This window comes from Meles meles, chromosome 1 (assembly GCF_922984935.1).
Source record: "Meles meles chromosome 1, mMelMel3.1 paternal haplotype, whole genome shotgun sequence".
Lineage (NCBI taxonomy): Eukaryota > Metazoa > Chordata > Mammalia > Carnivora > Mustelidae > Meles > Meles meles.
Genome location: NC_060066.1, coordinates 179,909,653 through 179,931,048, shown reverse-complemented (window position 1 = coordinate 179,931,048; position 21,396 = coordinate 179,909,653). Strand labels below are relative to the sequence as shown.

The 21,396-nt window shown below is 45.1% G+C and overlaps 1 protein-coding gene across 2 annotated transcripts; it reads right to left on the bottom strand.

Moving 5' to 3' along the window:
- Positions 1–237: 237 nt before the first annotated feature.
- Positions 238–12,308, bottom strand: LOC123938915 (cytochrome P450 4A11-like). 2 transcript variants are annotated; one of them, XM_046000709.1, is made up of 13 exons: positions 12,008–12,044; positions 11,805–11,907; positions 8,610–8,751; positions 7,531–7,575; positions 6,947–7,074; positions 5,832–5,956; positions 5,317–5,471; positions 4,786–4,892; positions 4,504–4,694; positions 4,275–4,408; positions 3,326–3,390; positions 3,106–3,182; positions 238–516 (listed from the first exon to the last, which is right to left on the bottom strand). In XM_046000709.1, the coding sequence occupies exons 1-13, from the start codon at positions 12,010–12,012 to the stop codon at positions 348–350; spliced, it is 1,446 nt and encodes a 481-aa protein (XP_045856665.1). In that variant the 5' UTR covers positions 12,013–12,044; the 3' UTR covers positions 238–347. The 2 variants fall into 2 exon arrangements, with proteins under 2 accessions (XP_045856665.1, XP_045856657.1); XM_046000701.1 differs by lacking the exon at positions 11,805–11,907 and having other exon boundaries at positions 12,008–12,308.
- Between the last annotated feature and the right edge of the window lie 9,088 nt (positions 12,309–21,396).

Below are 21,396 nucleotides of genomic sequence, written 5' to 3'. Positions count from 1 at the left end.
TAAGGAACCAAGTCTGTGTAATGTGGTTAAGCAGCAAGGAACACAAAGCAGGCAGAAAGGAACAGCAACAGGGAGAGGGCAGACAACCTGGGGGACAGGCGGCTGATCATGACTTACATGGATAGTCAGAGCTACAGCTGGGTAGGAGAAAGGTAATGGGCAAACAGGCAGGAATCTTGGGAAATGGTGATATGGAGAAGGACAGACAGTCTGATGCCAAGAGCATGAGAGCAGGAGGCTGGCAGTGGGCAGAGTAAAAGTCGGAAGTGGGCAGAAGACAGCTGACAGGAGAGACTGACACGATGGCTTGCAGGAGGCCCTCGGGCCTCATCTTGTCCCCACAAGGGTTAGAGGAGCTTCCTGAGATGCAGGTGGATCCCATTCTTGGACATCAACACAATTCTTGGAGTGGGAACAGGGACCCTGAAAGGATCTGGTGCCAGCTCAAAGCGGAGCAGGGTCAGGGCCACCGCCACCTTCATTTCATTCATGGCAAACTGCTTCCCAATGCAGTTCCTGGGTCAGGAGGGAAAAGGAAATGAGAAGTGGCCTCAAACCCCCTGCCAGAAACAGCACATTCAGGGCCCTCCTGCATGGGCCCAGCCCAGATCCTTTTTCCTCAAGACACACACACATCTCTACACCTACCTAGCCTTGCTTCTTTCACTCTCTCCCCTTGACCTTTGACAAAACCGACACTCTTCCAGGATTAGCTTCTACTCCTATCTGTTCTCTCATTAGGCATGAAATACCATTACAAGAAGGTCAGCACCTTGTGCCTCAGGGCCATGTCAAGTGATCACTAAAACAGTTAATTATTAAGTTTTTTGCTCTCTGCACAAGCCATTTCTGGTTTCACAATGAGGAGAGCAGGACAGTGCACCAGAGGTGGTGGGCTGGGCCATCCTTCAGGACCTAACCATCTGGGGTACAAAGGGGTCCAGATCCTCAGAGGATGGACAAGAGAGTTGGGTAAGGAAGTCAGAATGGCACAGAGAAGCTTCTGCAGGGGCAGAAATTTAGTGATGCTCACCTGCAGCACTATCTGTCTGCCAGGTTGAGTCCAGACTCCTGCCTCCCCCTTGGCGCCTCAGTCAACCAGCTGCTGTAGCCTTCCAATTCTACTGCAGAAATGTCTCTGCTGCCATCCCTCTACCTCGTCACCCAGACTTTTCTGTCCACTGCTTTCACTCCCTTCCCCAAAAGCCCCAGCCAAGCTCAGAGCTTCTCATGCCCTTCATCACATGTATAACATGTCCACATGCCTCAGCTGATATCAAAGTCCTCTCTGGGTTGTTGGCTCACTCATTTGTCACCTGATCAACTCCTCCTCCTCCCAACTCAGCTCCTGCTGAGGAGATCCCAGAAAATTCCCTCCCTCCACCTCTGCCTGCCAAATGCTCAAGGCTAAGGGCAATGCCAGCCTGCCCTCACCACCCCTGCCCACTGTGCCTCTTCATTCGTGGTCCCTGACATCACCCTAATAGTTTACTCAAAGACACATCATTTTCCAGAGTTGGATAGTGCCAGGAACATAGAGTTTCCTACAGTAGGAATGTAGGAGTAAGTAAGTGAGTTAGTAAGTGAGTGAATGCACGTGAAGAAAGGAAGGAAGAAAAGGAGGGAGGGAGGAACGGTGGGAGGAAAGGAGGAACGGTGGGAGGAAAGAAGGAAGGAAGGAAGAAGGGAAGGAGGGAGGGAGCGAGGGTAGGAAGAAGGAATGAAGGAAGGAAGAAAGAAGGAAAGAAAAAAGAGAAAGGAAAGAGAGAGAGAAATAGGAAGGAAGGGAGGAAGGAAGGAAGGAAGTCTCTTTTGAGTGGAGGCATTTATTTCTTAACTGTGAACTCCTGGAGGCAAGGGCAGTAGGCCCTCTCATAGCAGAGGATTGGCACACAGAGACAGGCTTAATAGGCAGTCTTAAAAATGAATGATGTCTCTTGAACTGAAAAAAAAAAAAACCCACCCTGAATGGAATAAAATATGAGTAACCATTAGTTCTGAGCTAGGAACTGAGCTGTCCACCCCTCTCCTGTCTCTACTGGCAGCCACATGACTTGCACCAAAGTCTAGGAGGAAGGACTCAATCCCAGGGAGAAACAAATCCTGGAGCCAGTATCTGGAAGCACAATTTGCTTAAAGATGTTGTGTGAAATGGGGTTTACTCTGTATGTGAAGGATTGACACATTCCTGTATTTGGGAAAAAAACTGTTTTCTAGTAACTCCTTACAACGTTTCCTGAAATTACTATTTATAGGACACTCTCAGCAGCACTGGAGGATTTCACAGCAGCCACGCTGGACAATAGTCATCCTACTGAACAGCCACTTCACGTGTGCTTTACACTTTACACACCAGGCAACCTTCAAATGCCATGTGTCGTATATATAAAACATAATGGATTTTCTCCCAAAAGCAATTTAATGTCCTCTTTTTTAAATAATTGCCCATTTGACTGATTGGACTCTAAATGCAGTATTAAGGTATGTAGAGCCCAGATCATATGCAATGTTTGGACAACTGGGAAAATTGTCAAGTGTACATGACCATTACCATAGAGTCAATAATTCATTTGGTTTGTGAAAATATAGCGACAACACAGATTAGTCGAGTACTTTATGAAGCACTTAAGAGACACAGGAATATTTCCTGTGTATGGCTGAAATATTTGAGGCAAGCAGGAAGCTGAGTACATGCAATGTAATCAGTGGTGCAATGTGGAGGCAGAATGGGGAGTTGAGTAGAAAAGCCTGGTTTGAAAATGCATGCAAAAGAAATTTTTTTATTCCATTCTGACTTTGACATCAATAACACATGGAAATTACATGTGAGAAAATCTAATTCTGTAGAGTCATACTCATAAAATGAAGAACTCACAAGAGTTCCCTGAGCTATGGAACACCCACTGACACTGAATTGTGGCTGGAGATTGGGTAAGAGCAATGAGTCAAAGTCTCCATGGCATTCAATGACTACCAACTTTCTTTGCATAGAGACACACACCTCTTTCCCAGTACTCCAACATGCCAGGGCATATCTACAGAAACCCACATACATATAGCATAGTCTCAGCCAACCCTCCTCCTCTCCCAGTACAAGGGCCTCACCTTGATCCTCCTGAGAAGGGCAGAAAAGCATGGCTGTGTCGAGAGGAATCCGGTGCAAAGCGGGAAGGGTCAAACACCTGCAGAGGGAGCACAGGGCCAGAACAGGTGTGGTCAAGCCCTTCCTTCCAGTCATCCAAGGGACAGCACACCCAGAGGTGGGCCAGGAAGATAGTTTGGTCTGGAGAGGTCATCCCACCTCCTCCTCCCAAGGTCACCATACCTCTGGGTTTGGCCACACCTTTGGGTTGTGGTGAAGGGCATAAAAGGAGAGCAAGACTAAGAATCCTGTGGGACAGAAGAAAGAACACTGATCACATATGCCCATGGAGCTCAGGGGCATCCACACACAGCTTGGCAGCCACTGTGAGAGCCTTTCTCATCACAGTGAAGGGAATGACAGCATTGCAGGAGAGGTGGGGCAGACATAACACAACAGGTGTGCACGTGTGCACAGGTTACTAGATTAACCATGACCAGGCCGAAAAGCAGGGAAGAACTAGAGGCTTACTTTTTGGAGCAACTCACGGGACAACCCTCATCAAGTACCATCCATGAGCCCTTGGGGAATATCCATGAACACCTCCATATTCACAACAACCTTCCAGTGAAGGCTCACATCTCCATTGTTCCATGAGGCACCTGAGCCTCAGAGAGGCTGAGCAACTTGTCTCTGACCACCCAGCTAGGATGTGGCAGGGCTGGGATTCAGAGTAGAGGGGAGCTGAACAGTAACTTCCAGCCATGGCAGGGATCTCAGATCTGGTCATCAGCTACTCTCTGCCATCATCCTGAGGGCTCCCTGGAGACTGGACCATCTGAGCCATGATGGTGAATTCTCTGATCTTTCTCATTGGCCTGGACCCATATAAGGAAAGACCGCCTATCCCCCTGCCCTGTCTGATAGTCTCTCAGGCACTCATATCTCATGGAATGAAAATATTAGGGCAAAACCCAAAGCCACATTCAGAGGCTGTCGTGTATTTGTTTCTTGGATTAAACTCTGTGCGAATCATACCATATACCTCATCTGAACAACAAAGGAAATATTCATTTTCTTGAGAGAGAAATGACTCTGAAAGACATGCACCAACTGCCCAGAACATGTGGATTTCTGACCTCGCACACGTTCCCGTCGAGTGTTTATGGAGGGAGACTGGGGAAGTTCACACCTTTGGGTAAGGAGCGTCCATCAGGGAAGGTGATGGGCTTGCTGAGCTCTCTGCCAACACCTGGAACTGGCGGATAGAGTCGCAGTGCCTCCTTGATGCACATGGTGGTGTAGGGCATCTGGTCCAGGTGGCCCCTAAAACACAGCTATGCTGAAGGGCGGTCAAGGCCCTGGCAACCAGGGAATTCTCTACTTGAGGGGACAGGGCCTTCCTTCTCATGAGCACTCACCAAGTAATGGAGGCACTGTTCCCCAGGAGGCTCTGGATCTCCTCCCGGCATTTCTGCTGATGCTCTGGGTGTGTGGCCAAAGCATAGAGGATCCAGGAGATGCCGCTGGCTGTGGTGTCATGGCCCTCAAACATGAAGGTGTCCACTTCTGCACGGAGGTCCTTGTCAGAAAAGCTGCTCCCGTTCTCCATCTGGGAAGACAAGGAGAAAGGGCAGGGTTTGAGTTTGCCCCCCTCCTCCGCACTTGTAGGCAAAGCCTCAGGCGTCCCCTGCCGCACTCACTTGGGCAAAAAGGAGGATATCCAGGAAGTCCAAGTGCCTCTTGCTCCTGACCTTCTCCATGTTTCCCTCCTCCTGCAGCTGAGCCTTCCTCAGCTTGATCACTCGGTCTGTCCAGAACAGTGTTCCCAGGCAGAGCTGAGAGCTCTGGGTGCCCAGACACAGACACTCACAGTAGCCCCAGTCAGTGTGCCAGGTGGATCAGGAGGAGTGTGGGAATGGGTGTGTTTGTTGGGGTGAGACCTGTAGCACAATGGCTTGCAGCTCATCACTCCCCTCAACAGCACAGCCCAAGGAGACTCTGCTTAAATGCTGCTGGTAGGGGCTCTCATTCAACCTTCACCCATGGGGTGACACATGTAGCTGCTCGCATAGCACCTGGCACCCTAACACCTGCACCAGAGGAATACCCAGGTGGGTGTTTCCCAGGTCCTGGAAGGGCAGCCAGGGGCAGGACTCAGTCTGAGAGTTAGGGCCAGTCCCTTTGGGATGTATCTGATGAAGGAGGGGAGCTTCCCAGAGGGCAGATACAACCTGTGTGTTGATGGGCAAGCTGGCAGGCCCGGTGGTTCCAGCGGCCTTCAGGGGTCAGCCTGTAGATGATGTCTTTCTGGTAGAAAGCATTCCTTATCCGGGAAAACACCAGGTTGTTCAGGTCCCGAATGGCCTGAAGGTAGGACTGGGAGTACCTGAAAGGGAGAATGCAGAATGGACTGGATGGCGGGAGGCATGTGACCTGGAGTGTGGTGGGGCTGTGTATTGAGCATTATCAATCAATGGAACAGGCAACTCTAGGCATTTGTCATATTGTTCTTACACCCTCGAGATTCTCAGTCCTTTATGAGGGACTTTGGCATCTAGGTTTCTTCCTGTGGCTGAGAGCAGGGTTTGTGCCTAATGAAGGCTTGGCATGGCTGAATCTGACTGTGGCAAGGGGCTTTCTGCAGAATGTGACTCTTTGGGCTGGTAAACATCCAAGCTTGCTGTCTTTCAGATAGTCCATCCCACTTGGTATGAAATAGGACCCTGCAACTAAGGATTTCACTGACCTATCTGCCTGTTGGTTGACCTGGTAGCTGAAGGCACATTTCATAAGGGTGTCCAAAGTCATCAAGGAGATGTGTCCAAAGATCTCCAGAGATGAGTTCTGGCTGAGGAGCTCCTCCCATTTGTCCTGTGGTAGAGGGACACATATATCTTTCTCTACTCCTCCAGAAGGCCCATGCTGACAAGGGTAGATGCTCTATCTGCCTCTCCAGATATTCTGATGAGATGCCCTCACTTTCTAAAGCAGTTGCGTTTCATTAGTTTAGGACTATATAGCCATGTGTTTGTAATATGGTGACTATTTTCTCAGAATGCAGTCTAATATGAGAAAGTTAATTGTTATTTAATTAATCATTTTCTCTTACCATCTGACTTAGGAAGAAGTTTGGTGGTAACCACCTCTTAGGAGATAAGAGAACATTGTTTCTCAGGGGACTAAGAGGGAACATGTGTCTTGGGGTTGATCTACACATGAAACAGGTAAAGTCCCAATTTAGGGAGCAAGAGTCAAGGCAAAGGAAATGGCTAAGACTGGGGTTTCCAAAGAAGGGATATCAGGGACTTCAGTTCCTCTTATTCAACAAATGTCAGCTGAGCACAGTGAGTGAGAAATAGGGTCAGGCTCAGAGGTGATGTTATGGCAAGACCCAGCCTGGGGCGTAGAGGCTTGGTCTCAGTTTACCTCCATAGAGTGGCCAAAATCCATCAGAAGTCTTCAGCCCTAGCCCAGAGCCCACCTAAGCGACATCCTGGGATATCCACCTTGCCACTGAGGCTGCTACTGTCCAGGCCAGCCAGGGGCAGTTTGTCCTGTTGTCTACAGGCATTGACTACTCTTCCTGTCCAAGTCAAAGACATGGAAGAGGGACAAGAAGAGAGCCTTTATCCACCATGACTGTCTCTCCTGTGGGCAATGAGCAAAGTGTGGATGAAAATGGGTGCCTGGATTCTTCCCTGTTCCATCCATCCTCAGGGGGCCCTGTCTCATAGTATAGTATAAGTGGGTGAATCTGGGGGCCATGTCTAATGGATGTCTGAGGGACACAGCTCTCTGAGAGTGGACTTTGTGAACTGTGCTGGGGGTGTGAGTGTGCAGGTGAGCAGGGGTTGAACTTACCAGCATCACTTGGACAGAGTCGGCCATGAGCCCCACATAGGGCTTCAGGATGTCATAGTGGAAGGCCGGGGTCAGCATTCTCCGGTGCTGGAACCACTTCTGCCCATTCAACAGGAGCAAACCATACCCTGGACCGCAATGGGGGTTGTGGGTGTGGGGAAGGAACCTCCCAAGAGTTGTCTGGGAACAACTGGGGAGGAACCTAGGGTGTCAGAAAAAGGGCATCCTGGACAAGGCAGGAAAGGACAGTGCATGTCAGGAAGGGGACTTCCCAAAGCCTGGTGCACAGCTGTGAGATCGAGGTTGAAACAGCAGCACTGGGTTAATAGAGGACTTCAACAAAAAGTTAGTCTGAGATCATTACGGAGGACTGAAAAGTGATGTGGGAGAAAATGAGCTATAGGAGGGCTCCCCTACCATTAGGAAGGGGTGAGGTTTTTATCTGAAGAAGAGAAAGGAAGCTCAATTCAGAGTTGAGTGGAGTGGCTATGGTGCTGTTCACCTCGTATTTAAATCTGGGCCAAATGGATATTTGTTGGCAACCTAAACAGAGGGTGAATTTTGTCCTTGTTAAATATACTTACCTATCCAGGGAGCCATGAATCTGTAAGAACCATCAGACTTTGGGTCTGAAAGTAAGAAGGGCATTACAGGAAACTGGAGGTGACCAATGAAGGCAAGCTGCCCCCAGGAGGTAGTTGTGGTCTAGACCATTGTCCCCCATCCCTTCCTGATGATTGTCAGCTGGCAGTTTGTGTCAACCAACCTCCCACTTCCCTTTCAACCATGTCTCTCTATCTTTCCTGACAGTTACTGTGGGCTCAGGAAGGCAGAATGAGTGTCCCACCACAGAGCCCTATGGAGTAGGAAGTTGAATCAGTAAGAAATATAGCTTCTGTTCTCAGTACTAGTGACAAGAGAATAGCTTGTCCAGTGGGTTTTATTTGTTTGTTTTCTTCCTTTTTTTGTTTTTGTTTTTGATTTTTTATTTATTGTGTTGGCTCAGTCATTCCACGTGCCAGCACAGGCAACAGAGCGGGGTTCCATGCAAACCATCTTGAATAAGAAATTGTCTTGAGTTCTGCGATCACAACATTGTGGTGAAGAAAGTTAGAAAGAAAGAAGGAAAGAATAAAAGATGGAAAGAATGAAAAACGAAAAGGAGGGAAGGAAGGAAGGAAGAAGGACAGAGGGAAGGAAGGAAAGAAGAAAGGAGAGGCAGAATGAAGGAAGGAAGGAGATTAAGAAAGAAAGAGAGAGAGATATAGAAAGAAAGAGAGGAAGAAAGAGAGGAAAGGAAGGAAGTAAGGAGAAAGAATGGAAGAGAGGAAGAAAGAGAGGAAAGGAAGGAAGGAAGGAAGGAGAAAGAAAGAAAGAAAGAGAGAGAGAGAAGAAAGAGAAGAGAAGAGGAGAGAGAAGAAAAAAGGGAAGGAAGGAAAGAAGGAAGGAAGGAGCAAAAGAGGTAATTCCTTGCAGGTGTTTAAACTTTCAAATTGAGTAAAAAAGTGTTCGGGTTTCTGCTGACTCATGGGCTGGAAGAATGGCAGGTAGAGGGCCAGATATTTATGATTGAGCCAGCAGTCTCTCTTGAAATGTCACAGTACCCCAGGAATGTATCCAAGCAGGAAGAACCACTCCAAGAGACAAGTGGGTTTGCACTCACCTGATCGCCCCAGGATCACCTTCATGTAGTCTGGGTCATAGACTACAAGGCTAACCTTGCTCCCCCATAGCCAGCGAGGACTGGCGCATGGATATTTCTCTGCCCTTTTCTGAAGCTCTTGTAGCTCCTGACACTTTTGGAACTGTAACCAAGGGAAAAACAAATCAATAAAATCTTGCTTCCTCTTTAGGTCCAGTGCTTGGAGAGGTGGTGGAGGGTAGGATGTCCACATGAAGATAGTTCTGGATATCGGCAGTGATTAGGAGTTTGGAAATGTTTCTGATGAGCAAGGCTCTGATAGGGATTCCAGATTCATGGAACTTATGTTCTAGTGGGAGTAGAGGAGGGGAAGTCAATCATGCCCTGCACTGAGATGTGTTGTCCAATGACTTAAAGAGGCTTCTCTGTGCTCCCAGGTCATGTCTATTGCTGTGGCCGCCCTTTTCCTTGGATCCGGTGCAGGGACTGCATTGTGGGAGCCTCTTACCATGAAGCTATGTTACCTCATCCTCCAGGGTCCCTCAAACCTGTGCAGCAGGGGCCTCTGTGGGATCCTGTTTCAGCACAGCTGCCTGCCTCCTTTCCAATTTCTTGCTCTCCAAGCCACTTGGCTTCCAGAAACTCCTGCTCCTGGGTTGTGTCAATAGTTCCTCTGGGGACCCCATGGAACTAGATGGTGTTCTGCCTGGCTCTTCCTCTCTCTCTGGGTCATTCTGACACCCACTGGTCTGTCAGCTTTCCAGAGAACTGCTTGGGATAGCCATCTCTTCCTGAGCAGGTGTGGCCAGGGCCAGGTCAGACTCTTGTAGAGGAGATGGTGCCCATCTCCTTTCAGTGGCAGTAACTCTGTAGGCTGATACTCAGTGTCTACTGGCTTTTACGCTGTGGCTACTCACACAGAAAGTGCTCCACGACAGCTGTTTCACCTGGTTCCTCAAGGGAACTGGGGTCACCAAAAATGTCCCCAAAGTGAGATACCATGACAGTGGACAGAAAATAAAAGGTTGGCACAGGCAATCAATTGTCAGGTGCTGTGGGCTGTGCTGACCTGTGGTCTCCAAAACAGGGGGGAGGATCTGGGAAAAGATGAGGCTGTTTGGTCATGGATCTCCAAACAGGAGTTCCCCTTTCATGGTTCCTGACTCATTTCAGCCCTATTTAGTGCAGCAGGTTTAGTAACCTACAAACATGTTTGTCCTTTATAGGCATTACCATTATCTTCAATTTTTATAATCAGAGTATAACTGTGACCTTTGGCCTGTTCCAGGTGACATTTAGATTAGTATAACTCACACAGGACTGTACTCAATATCATCATCATCATCCCCATTTACAGATGAGGAAAAAGAAGGATAGAGCAAGTATTTGAAGTATGTGGCAGAGCTAGGGTAGAATCCAGGTAGCTTGGCTCAGAGCCTATATGCTTCCCTGTCTCACTTGTCAGTTGTCACCAGGCCTGAAAGATTAACTTTAACCTACTGCACATGGCAATCTAATTCCTGACTTAGACAATAACAGAGGTACTGAATAAATGAAGTCTCAGATTTGGAAGAGGAAAAAAAATCTGGCTGCAATATATTAGGTCAGCAGAAGCTGAGAGCTGATTGGGCACTGGGGGAATAGGAGTTATGTAAGTAGAATGTGTATGCTTATAGTCTCCATACCACCCATGTAATGGGAGTCAGTGGAGGAAATTTTAGTGGTTGCTTAGGTCAAATCCTAGCTCAGGAAGGTGACAACCGCATCTAACAAAAGGTTGCAATTTCTCCAAATGGACAATCTGGAAGTCATTAGTGCAACAATTTGCATGAAGAAACTGGCCTATGACTGTCTCCCTGTGGCTGATGTGAAGTTTCTGTCTTTGGCTCCATTCAGCTGAAATTGCTTGGCCTCCTCAGCAACATCCCCAGGCTAGGCTTGTTCAATCCACACACCACAAGACAGCCTCTTCTCATCTGCCCCCACCTTGCTGATCCCCTGCTGAAGAACCAGTACTGACAGGGCTGGAGAGTAAGCACTGTCTCCAATCTAGCTGTAAGCTGCTCCTTCCTCTGTCATTCCACAACTTGGTCAGGCATCTCTTGGGGTCAGCACTAGGCTGGTAACTGGGTGCTGGAAGGGGGTGACATCCTCAGCTTTCCTGTTGTTGGGGAAGGAAAACTGGGAGGTAAACAGATTCTTTTAGTGGTGCAATTCAGTGTCAACATTCTTTATCTGCCCCATCCTGGAAAACTTCTCTCTCATGTGTGTCAACAAGTTGTCAGTCTGGAACATCACATAGTCTCAGGCAAACCAAGCTGGTTGCTTCCTTGCACTGGACATCACACTGCAGTCTGGCAGGTGAGCCTATTTTCCAGGGACCTGATGCCTGATTCCTGTCTATTGTCTCCATAAGCTGTGAACCCCACTACTGTCTGTGTTCCCAAGCAGCTCAGGGCTAGGCTTAGAGAATGGGATTGAGTGCCCAGGACAGGGGAGCATCAGGAAGGGTGTTTTGAGAGAGGAATTAGGGCTCCTCAGCTAGGAGGGGGAAGACTCAGGAAGGAACAGCCAACATCCTTAAGGTGCAGTGTAACCATCTCTCAAAACAATGTAATGCTTAAAATACAACCCATGAGAAATTGAACTAGCCTGGCAAGCATGCTTAAATGTTACCTTACGAAGAACATGCATTCGCAACAGGTCTCTGGGGAGAGGATGATTTATATCTTGGAAGCCAAACAGCCAGGAATGCCTGGCCCCGCTCAGGGTGGAATGACGCCTGCTTCATTTTTGAAAGTTACTCCCCTGCCTCAGAGACAGCCTACTGTTAATCAGACATCACGATAATCCCCTTGAATGTGCTTGCTCAACTATAAATTCTATACTGCTTGACCATATATATCCTACTCTCCTTGCTTATCTGTAAGATTTGTAATCAATGTATAACTCACATTCTTTCTTATCTATCTATAAAGTATATGGTTAATGTATAGCCCTCTTCTGCTCCTTTGTTAGATGTTATCTTGTATCTAATAAATATGGGACGGAGGAGTTGTTCGGGGTGACAGTCTTCTCTACTGTCAATCCCTGCTCCCTTTCTCTTGCAGCTGACTTATTTGTGCCTCATTCTTCTCCCGTGCACCGTCAGGAAGCGGCAGGGCAGGACTGCACCACAGCCTGCAGATCTACGTAAGAAAAGAGGGTGAGACCAACCTGAGGGCACCAGCACAGGTTTCCTTCCAACATGGAGCTCCCAGGAGTGGAATGAGGAGCCAAGATCTGAGCAGTAAGCTGGGTGTTCCCCCAAGGCACATTGCTAGTCGCAAAAGAAACCTCTGTGGGATGCATCTGATGATCTTGACGTTCCAAGAGCCCTGGATGCCCAGCCTTCCCACTCCCCTCCAGCCCATTCCTACCTCATGCCTGTGCCCAAAGAGCCAGTGGGAAGGAGGGGACGGGAACTCCTGGACAGCTCTGAGCAGCCACTGCCTGTGCAGGTACAGCTGTACTGCCTTGAGCAGCAGCAGAACCAGCCCTAGCACGGAGGCCACTTGCAGGAGCCCAGAGACGCCGCCCAAGGTTCTGGGGACACTCAGCACAGAGACACTCATGGTTCAGGTACTGCTGATCGCTGACTCTCAATGACTGTCCCTGACTGTTGGGGACCTTGCCTGAGGATCTCAGCCCATACAGTCAGGGAAGGATTGCCCTGCCCACTTGCAGGGAGGGTGAAGGGTGAGGGCAGGGCTTAGACTGGACTTCTAGAATTCATTAACTCTGAGGATGTTAATAGGAAACTGTGGGAGGAAAGCTTTGTCAGCAGACAGCGATAATGGCTGGGCACATTCCCACTTGCTCTTCTCCCTGTTATTCAACAAATATTTCAGGGGCACCTATTCTGTGCCAGGCAGCTGCTATATGCTGGGACACAGCTGCCAGCCAACATGAATCCTGACAGCAGACATGAATCCTGACTGCAAAAACTTCAGTCTAGCTTACCAAATGCTCAGTAGTGGGTTTGGTTTGGTTATTATCCCATTTGTGAGAGGGAAACACTTAACAGAAACCTAAAGTGATGTGACCAGAGGAAAACCACCATTGAGAGTGTCAGCTGGGATTAGAATCAGAGTCTCCAAAATGTCTGCCTCTGTATTGTTCCCCACATTGTCCAAGCTCATCAGTCAGTGATGTTCTGGGATGACCATACCAGCAGGCAGAGCCCTGGCCTCACGCTCAGAAGGCCCAGTCCAGGGCTCGCTCATGACATATGTAGCTGGCCAGTCATACTCTCTGAACTTCAGGTTCTCCTTCTGTAAGGGGGGATAATCATTCCTTTCCCAAGGAATGCTCATTCAGTCAGGCATTCAGTCACACACGCACTCAGCAAATGGTTCCTCTGCTCACAGTCTGAGAGATAAAGGCAGAAAACTAACATAGTACCACCGGAAAACATGATAAGGCCTGTACTGAAAGAATGAATAGGGGGTGGGCCCACCCAGGAAGGAGACAACTAAAAACAAGAATCGGACCCTGAAGTGTGGATAAGAATTCACCAGGTGAAGAGTGCTAGGGAGAGTGATGAACATTGAAAACTCATGGAGAGCATATGAAAGCACATCTGAGAAGGACAAGTTAGTCTCTCAGCCTCACTTTTGTCCTGATTCTCTTCCAACTACAAGCCCATAATTCTGAAAGGAAAACAAGATGTTTCTGTCAGGAGTTCTTTAGGAGGCAACATTTCCTCCTGTCCTGTTCCTCACCATCTACCTTCTTATTCCTACCCCCTCCTTCTGTGGCTGACATTGTAACACGAGATTCATTACACAACCATGGGTACACAGGTCTCTCCATTTCCCCCTAAGTCCTGGGCTCCTGTCCAAACTCAAGAGTGTGTAACCTTTTTACCTATGCCTCTCTTTCCTCAAATATCCTCCATTTCTATGCTTACTTTCCGTCCATCCATGGCCCAGGCCCAGGGACTCTGGAGCCTGACTCCTTCCCTTGCTTGGATCAGTACCAGCTTTGCACCTAGCACATGATGAGCAGTTGTGGAGAGAAAGCTTGGAAGTGGAAGAGCCTGGGTTGAAATTCTGGGTGTAACTCCATGTTTGCCTCCCCGAGTCCTCGGTTTCCTTTATAGAACTGGATGCATAATGCTTGGTAATAGGTAGCAATTAGTGAGTGTTTATTATATTCTAGACACTGACCAGGGAACTTTATGTGTTTTCACTACAAGAATCCTACACAACAGATTAAAAAAAAAAAAACCTGAAGTCTCAGCATGAGAAGAACCTTCTCAGGGGCAGGGGAGCAAGTCCAAACTGAGATGGGTCCTTTAAGATTTGGGTTTTTTTTGTTTTGTTTTTAAAGATTTTCTTTATTTATTTGAGAGAGAGAGAGAGAGAGAATGCATGAGCGGGGATGTGGTGGGGTAAGGGAGAAGCAGAGGCAAAGGGAAAAGATAACACCCTGCTGAGCAGGGAGACTGATGCAGGGCTTGATCCCAGAATCCTGGGATCATGACCTGAGCCAAAGGCAGTCCCTTAATCTACTGACCTACCCAGGCACCCCAGGATTTGGAGTTTTGACCCTCAAATCTATGGCCAACCCATCTTTGACAAAGCAAGAAAGAACATCCAATGGAAGAAAGACAGTCTTCCACAAATGGTTTCAACAAAGGTCATTGGACAGCCACATGCAGAAGAATGAAAATGGACTACTTCCTCATACCATAATACCATAATAAACTTAAAATGGATGAAAGACCTAAATGTGAGATGGGAATTTATCAACGCTGTAGACGAGAACAAAGGGAGCAAGCTTTTTGACCTCAGCCACACAATGTCTTCCTAGACACGTCTTTAAAGGCAAGGCAAACAAAAGGAAAAATGACCTCTTGGGACTTCATTGGGATAAAAAGTTTTTGCACAGCAAAGGAAACAACAAAACTAAAATGCAACAGATGGAATGGGAGAAGTTATTCACAAAGGACCTATCAGATGAAGGACTACTACCCAAAATCTATAAAGAACTTATTAAACTCAACATCCCAAAAAACAAGAAATCCAGTCAAGAAATGAACATAAGACATGTGGAGACATTTCTCCAAGAAAAACATAAAAATGACTAAGAGACTCATGAAAAGATGCTCAACATCACTCTTCATTAGCGATACACAAATCAAAACCACAATGAGATACCATCTCACACCAGCCAGAATGGCTATAATTAACAACTCAGGAAACAAAGATGTAGGCAAGGATGCAGAGAAAGAGAATCCCTCTTACACTGTTGGTGGGAATGCAGTACAGCCACTCTGGAAAAAAGTCGGAGGTTCCTCAAGAAGTTAAAAATAGAGCCACCCTTTACGAGGTATTTATTGAAAGGATACAAGCATAGTGAATTGAAGGGGCACATGTACCCCAATGTTTATAGCAACATGTCCACAATAGTGCAAATATGGAAAGAGCCCAGATCAACAGATGAAAGGATAAAGAAAAAAATATGTATATAGGTAATGGAATATTACTCATCCATCAGAAAGACATAAAATCGTGCCATTTACAATGACAAGGATGGAACTAGTATGCTAAGTAAAATAAGTCAGTCAGAGAAAGACAAATACTGTGTGATTTCTCTCATATGTGGAGGAGGAAAGGAAAACAGATAAAAACAGAGAGGGAGACAAACCATAAGAGACTCTTAAGGATAGAGCACAAACTAAGGGTTGCTTGAGGGCAGGTTGGTGGGAAGATGGGGTGATTAGGTGATGGGCATTAAGTAGGGACCTTGATGTCATGAGCCTTGGGTGTCATATACAAGAATGATTCACGAATTTTACCCTTGAAACTCATAATACAGTATATGTTAACTAAATTGAATTTTTAAAAAAATTAAAAATGAACCAAAACAACAACAAAAACAAAAAAAAAAAGAAAAGAAAAAATCAGTAAGTAAACAAAAAAAATAAATCACATGGGGAAGGAAAAAAAATTGAAGTTCTGAATCCCAGCCACACGCCAGAGATTAAATGCAGATCACTGAAGCCCAGTGTGCCAACAGTCCTGGGCATAGAAGGGGTGAGGGCAGGGATCTGATGGAGGCCTGGGACACAAAATGGAGGTTATTCACTTTTCTATGAAGGCTTCCTGAACAGTGGTAGGCAAGAGATATCCTCCCCCAGATGAAAACGTGGGGTGGCACCACTTTCCCCCTTGTCGCCAACATGGTTAGACTTCAGTGAGTAACACAGCACCCTCAGTGTTGGCGGGAGTTGCTTACACCAAACCTTACTACCCTGCTCTTGCCAGGGGCATCTTTACTAGGGCAGGTCTGACTGTGAGCCAGCACAGCGGGTCTTTCCCTCTGAAGATGAACGCATTCCCCTGCATGTACCAAATTACCTGACCATAGAGGGCTACAAAGCCTCAGTGAAGTTCTGGTGGAAAGAGGACGAGGCTTGCTTTCTTTCTATCATTTTCATTTATTCTTTTTGTCTTTTTTTCCCCTTTGGAATCAGGCTTATGGTGGTTTATTTTGTTGTTGTTGTTTCTTTGTTTCCTTTAATTTTTTCTTTTTTTTTTTTAAATTTTTGATGAGGCTTCTTTAGTATTCTTTTTCTTTCTCTTTGGACACAGGCTTATAGTTTTTTACTTGTTTGATTATTTGTTTTCATTCTTTTTCCTGTTCACTTTTTTTGGATTGGCTTTTTTCCTCCATTTCTTTCTTTCTTTTTTTCACACTTATTTTAACAAACAAGTCAAAGCACACCTAGTTAAAAGTCCAAACACTCCCCACTGCAAGCAAGTGCAACTCTGAAGAGGACTGACCTGTGGGAAAGAGCAGTCAAAATGAAACAGCATAGTGCACAGAGCTTACACCAGAAGCACTTCCTGAGGCACCAGGTCCTTGACAGTACATGGCACTTCTTTTTTCCATTTAAATTTTTTAATTTATTTCTTATTTTTTCTATAAACATATAATGTATTTTAATCCGCAGGGGTACAGGTCTATGAATCGCCAGGTTTACACACTTCACAGCACTCACCATAGCACATACCCTCCCCAATGTCCATAACCTCCCTTCCCCTTTCCCAACCCCACCTCCCCCCAGCAACCCCCAGTTTGTTTTGTGAGATTAAGAGTCACTTATGGTTTGTCTCCCTCCCAATCCCATCTTCTTTCATTTATTCTTCTGCTATCCCCCTAACCCCCCATGTTGCATCTCCATGTCCTCATATCAGGGAGATCATATGACAGTTGTCTTTCTCTGATTGACTTATTTCACTAAGCATGATACCCTCTAGTTCCATCCACGTTGTCGCAAATGGCAAGATTTCTTTTCTTTTGATGGCTGCATAGTATTCCATTGTGTATATATACCACATCTTCCTTATCCATTCATCTGTTGATGGACATCTAGGTTCTTTCCATAGTTGGCTATTGTAGACATTGCTGCTATAAACATTCAGATCACTATGTTTGTATCTTTAGGGTAAATACCCAATAGTGCAATTGCTGGGTCATAGGGTAGTTCTATTTTCAACATTTTGAGGAACCTCCATGCTGTTTTCCAGAGTGGTTGCACCAGCTTGCATTCCCACCAACAGTGGAGGAGGGTTCCCCTTTCTCCACATCCTCGCCAGCATCTGTCATTTCCTGACTTGTTAATTTTAGCCATTCTGACTGGTGTGAGGTGATATCTCATTGTGGTTTTGATTTGTAGTTCCCTGATGCTAAGTGATGTGGAGCACTTTTTCATGTATCTGTTGGCCATCTGGATGTCTTCTTTGCAGAAATGTCCGTTCATGTCCTCTGCCCATTTCTTGATTGGATTGTTTGTTCTTTGGGTGTTGAGTTTGCTAAGTTCCTTATAGATTTTGGACACTAGCCCTTTATCAGATATATCATTTGCAAATATCTTCTCTCATTCTGTCAGTTGTCTTTTGGTTTTGTTAACTGTTTCCTTTGCTGTGCAAAAGCTTTTGATCTTGATGAAATCCCAATAGTTCATTTTTGCCCTTACTTCCCTTGCCTTTGGCGATGTTCCTAGGAAGATGTTGCTGTGGCTGAGGTCAAAGAGGTTGCTGCCTGTGTTCTCCTCAAGGATTTTGATGGATTCCTTTCTCACATTGAGGTCCTTCATCCATTTTGAGTCTATTTTTTTGTGCGGTGTAAGGAAGTGGTCCAATTTCATTTTTCTGCGTGTGGCTGTCCAATTTTCCCAGCACCATTTATTGAAGAGGCTGTCTTTTTTCCATGGACATTCTTTCCTGCTTTGTCGAAGATTAGTTGACCATAGAGTTGAAGGTCTATTTCTGGGCTCTCTATTCTGTTCCATTGATCTATGTGTCTGTTTTTGTGCCAGTACCACGCTGTCTTGATGATGACAGCTTTGTAATAGAGCTTGAAGTCCGGAATTGTGATGCCACCAACTTTGGCTTTCTTTTTCAATATTCCTTTGGCTATTTGAGGTCTTTTCTCGTCCATATAAATTTTAGGATTATTTGGTCCATTTCTTTGTGTCTTCCTCAATTTCTTTCATGAGTATTTTATAGTTTTCTGCATATAGATTCTTAGTCTCTTTGGTTAGGTTTATTCCTAGGTCTCTTATAGTTTTGGGTGCAATTGTAAATGGGATTGACTCCTTAATTTCTCTTTCTTCTGTCTTGTTGTTGGTGTAGAGAAATGCAACTGATTTCTGTGCATTGATTTTATATCCTGACACTTTACTGAACTCCTGTACAAGTTCTAGCAGTTTTGGAGTGGCATCTTTTGGGTTTTCCACATATAGTATCATATCATCTGCAAAGAGTGATAGTTTGACTTCTTCTTTGCCCATTTGGATGCCTTTAATTTCTTTTTGTTGTCTGATTGCTGAGGCTAGGACTTCTAGTACTACGTTGAATAGCAGTGGTGATAAAGGACATCCCTGCCATGTTCCTGACCTTAACGGAAAAGCTTTCAGTTTTTCTCCATTGAGAATGATATTTGCGGTGGGTTTTTCATAGATGGCTTTGATAATATTGAGGTATGTGCCCTCTATCCTTACACTTTGAAGAGTTTTGATCAGGAAGGGATGCTGTACTTTGTCAAATGCTTTTTCAACATCTATTGAGAGTATCATATGGTTCTTGTTCTTTCTTTTATTAATGTGTTCTATCACATCGATTGATTTGCAGATGTTGAACCAACCCTGCATCCCTGGAATAAATCCCACTTGGTCGTGGTGAATAATCCTTTTAATGTACTGTTGAATCCTATTGGCTAGTATTTTGGTGAGAATTTTTGCATCTGTGTTCATCAAGGATATTGGTCTGTAGTTCTCTTTTTTGGTGGGATCCTTGCCTGGTTTTGGGATCAAGGTGATGCTGGCCTCATAAAATGAGTTTGGAAGTTTTCCTTCCATTTCTATTTTTTGGAACAGTTTCAGAATAGGAATTAGTTCTTCTTTAAATGTTTGGTAGAATTCCCCTGGGAAGCCGTCTGGCCCTGGGCTTTTGTTTGTTTGGAGATTTTTGATGACTGTTTCAATCTCCTTACTGGTTATGGGCCTGTTCAGGTTATCTATTTCTTCCTGGTTCAGTTGTGGTAGTTTATATGTCTCTAGGAATGCATCCATCTCTTCCAGATTGTCAAATTTGTTGGCATAGAGTTGCTCATAGTATGTTCTTATCATTGTCTGTATTTCTTTGGTGTTGGTTGTGATCTCTCCTCTTTCATTCATGATTTTATTTATTTGGGTCCTTTCTCTTTTCTTTTTGATAAATCTGACCAGGGGTTTATCAATCTTATTGATTCTTTCAAAGAACCAGCTCCTAGTTTCATTGATTTTTTTCTATTGTTTTTTGGTTTCTATTTCATTGATTTCGGCTCTGATCTTTATGATTTCTCTTCTCCTGCTGGGTTTAGGGTTTCTTTGTTGTTCTTCCTCCAGCTCCTTTAGGTGTAGGGTTAGGTTGTGTACTTGAGACCTTTCTTGTTTCTTGAGAAAGGCTTGTACTGCTATATATTTTCCTCTCAGGACTGCCTTTGCTGTGTCCCACAGATTTTGAACCATTGTCTTTTCACTATCATTTGTTTCCATGAATTTTTTCAATTCTTCTTTAATTTCCTGGTTGGCCCATTCATTTTTTAGAAGGATGTCTCCATGTATTTGGGTTCTTTCCAGCTTTCCTCTTGTGATTGAGTTCTAGCTTCAGAGCATTGTGGTCTGAAAATATGCAGGGAATGATCCTAATCTTTTGATACTGGTTGAGACCTGATTTGTGACCCAGGATGTGATCTATTCTGGAGAAGGTTCCATGTGCACTAGAGAAGAATGTGTATTCTGTTGCTTTGGGATGAAATGTTCTGAATATATCTGTGATGTCCATCTGGTCCAGTGTGTCATTTAAGGCCTTTATTTCCTTGTTGATCTTTTGCTTGGATGATCTGTCCATTTCAGTGAGGGGAGTGTTAAAGTTCCCTACTATTCTTGTATTATTATTGATGTGTTTCTTTGATTTTGTTATTAATTGGTTTATATAGTTGGCTACTCCCATGTTAGGGGCATAAATATTTCAGTACATGGCACTTCTTAATAGAGCGTTAATCTGAGGAGCAAAAACCATACAAAATGATAAAGCAGAGGAAGTCTCCCCAAAAGAAAGGTCTAGACAAAATTACATCTAGAGATTTTTCTCAAAACAGATATAAGCAATATATTTGAATAAGAATTTATTTATTTTTTAAATTAATTTATTTATTTTCAGTGTAACAGTACTCATTGTTTTAGCACCACACCCAGTGCTCCATGCAATATGTGCCCTCTCTATTAAAGCAATAGTCATTAGAATACTAGATTCTTTCAAGCTGAAAGAAACATAGAAAACAGCAGAAAGTGACACTTTGGTGACTTGGTCAGTTAAGCATCTGCCATCAGTTGATGTCATGATCCCAGGGTCCTGGGATGGAGTTCCATATTGGGCTCCTTGGTCAGTGGGAAGCCTGATTCTCACTCTGCCTGCCACTTCTCCTGCTTATGCTCACTCTCTCTCACAAACAAATAAATAAATACAATCTTGAAGAAGAAGAAGAAAAAGGGTGGGGGAGGAAAAGGAAGAAGAAGACAATGACACCAGAGAAACCTTTGTTGCAGAGATAGAAGACCTAAAGCTTAGGTTGAAATTTAAAAATGCTATTGGTGACCACAGCAACTTCTTTCAAGATATGTCTCTAAAGGCAAAGGAAACAAAAGCGAAAATGAACTTTTGGGACTTCATCAAGATCAAAAGCTTCTGCACAGCAAAGAAAACAGTCAACAAAACAAAAGGGCAACCCAGGGAATGGGAGAAGATATTTGCAAATGACAGTACAGACAAAAGGTTGATATCCAGGATCTATAAAGAACTCCTCAAACTCAACACACACAAAACAGATAATCATATCAAAAAATGGGGAGATGGAGAGGAGAAGGAGTTGAGGGAAACTGGAAGGGGAGATGAACCATGAGAGACTATGGACTCTGAAAAACAACTAGAGGGTTATGAAAGGGCAGCGGGGGGGGGGTGGGGGGGTGGGAGGTTGAGGAACCAGGTGGTGGGTAATAGGGAGGGCACGTACTGCATGGAGCACTGGGTGTGATGCCAAAACAATGAACACTGTTATGCTGTAAATAAACAAATAAAAATAAATAAATTTTTAAAAAAAAGTAAAAAGGGGGAATCTCTAAGTACTGATATGGAATGATTGCCAGAATGGTTTCTTATTTAATATGCTACATTTTGTGTAAGAAAGGGGAGATATATATATGTGTCTCTATATA

What these genes read in the sequence shown, in the direction of transcription:
- LOC123938915 (XM_046000701.1), bottom strand. Translation starts at nt 12,202, where the DNA reads ATGAGTGTCTCTGTGCTGAGTGTCCCCAGAACCTTGGGCGGCGTCTCT. An exon ending in TCTTTGGGCACAGGCATGAG is followed by an intron (nt 8,752 to 12,007) that starts GTAGGAATGGGC and finishes CCTTGGTTACAG; the next exon opens with TTCCAAAAGTGTCAGGAGCT. An exon ending in GCTTGCCCATCAACACACAG is followed by an intron (nt 4,893 to 5,316) that starts GTTGTATCTGCC and finishes TGTTCTGGACAG; the next exon opens with ACCGAGTGATCAAGCTGAGG.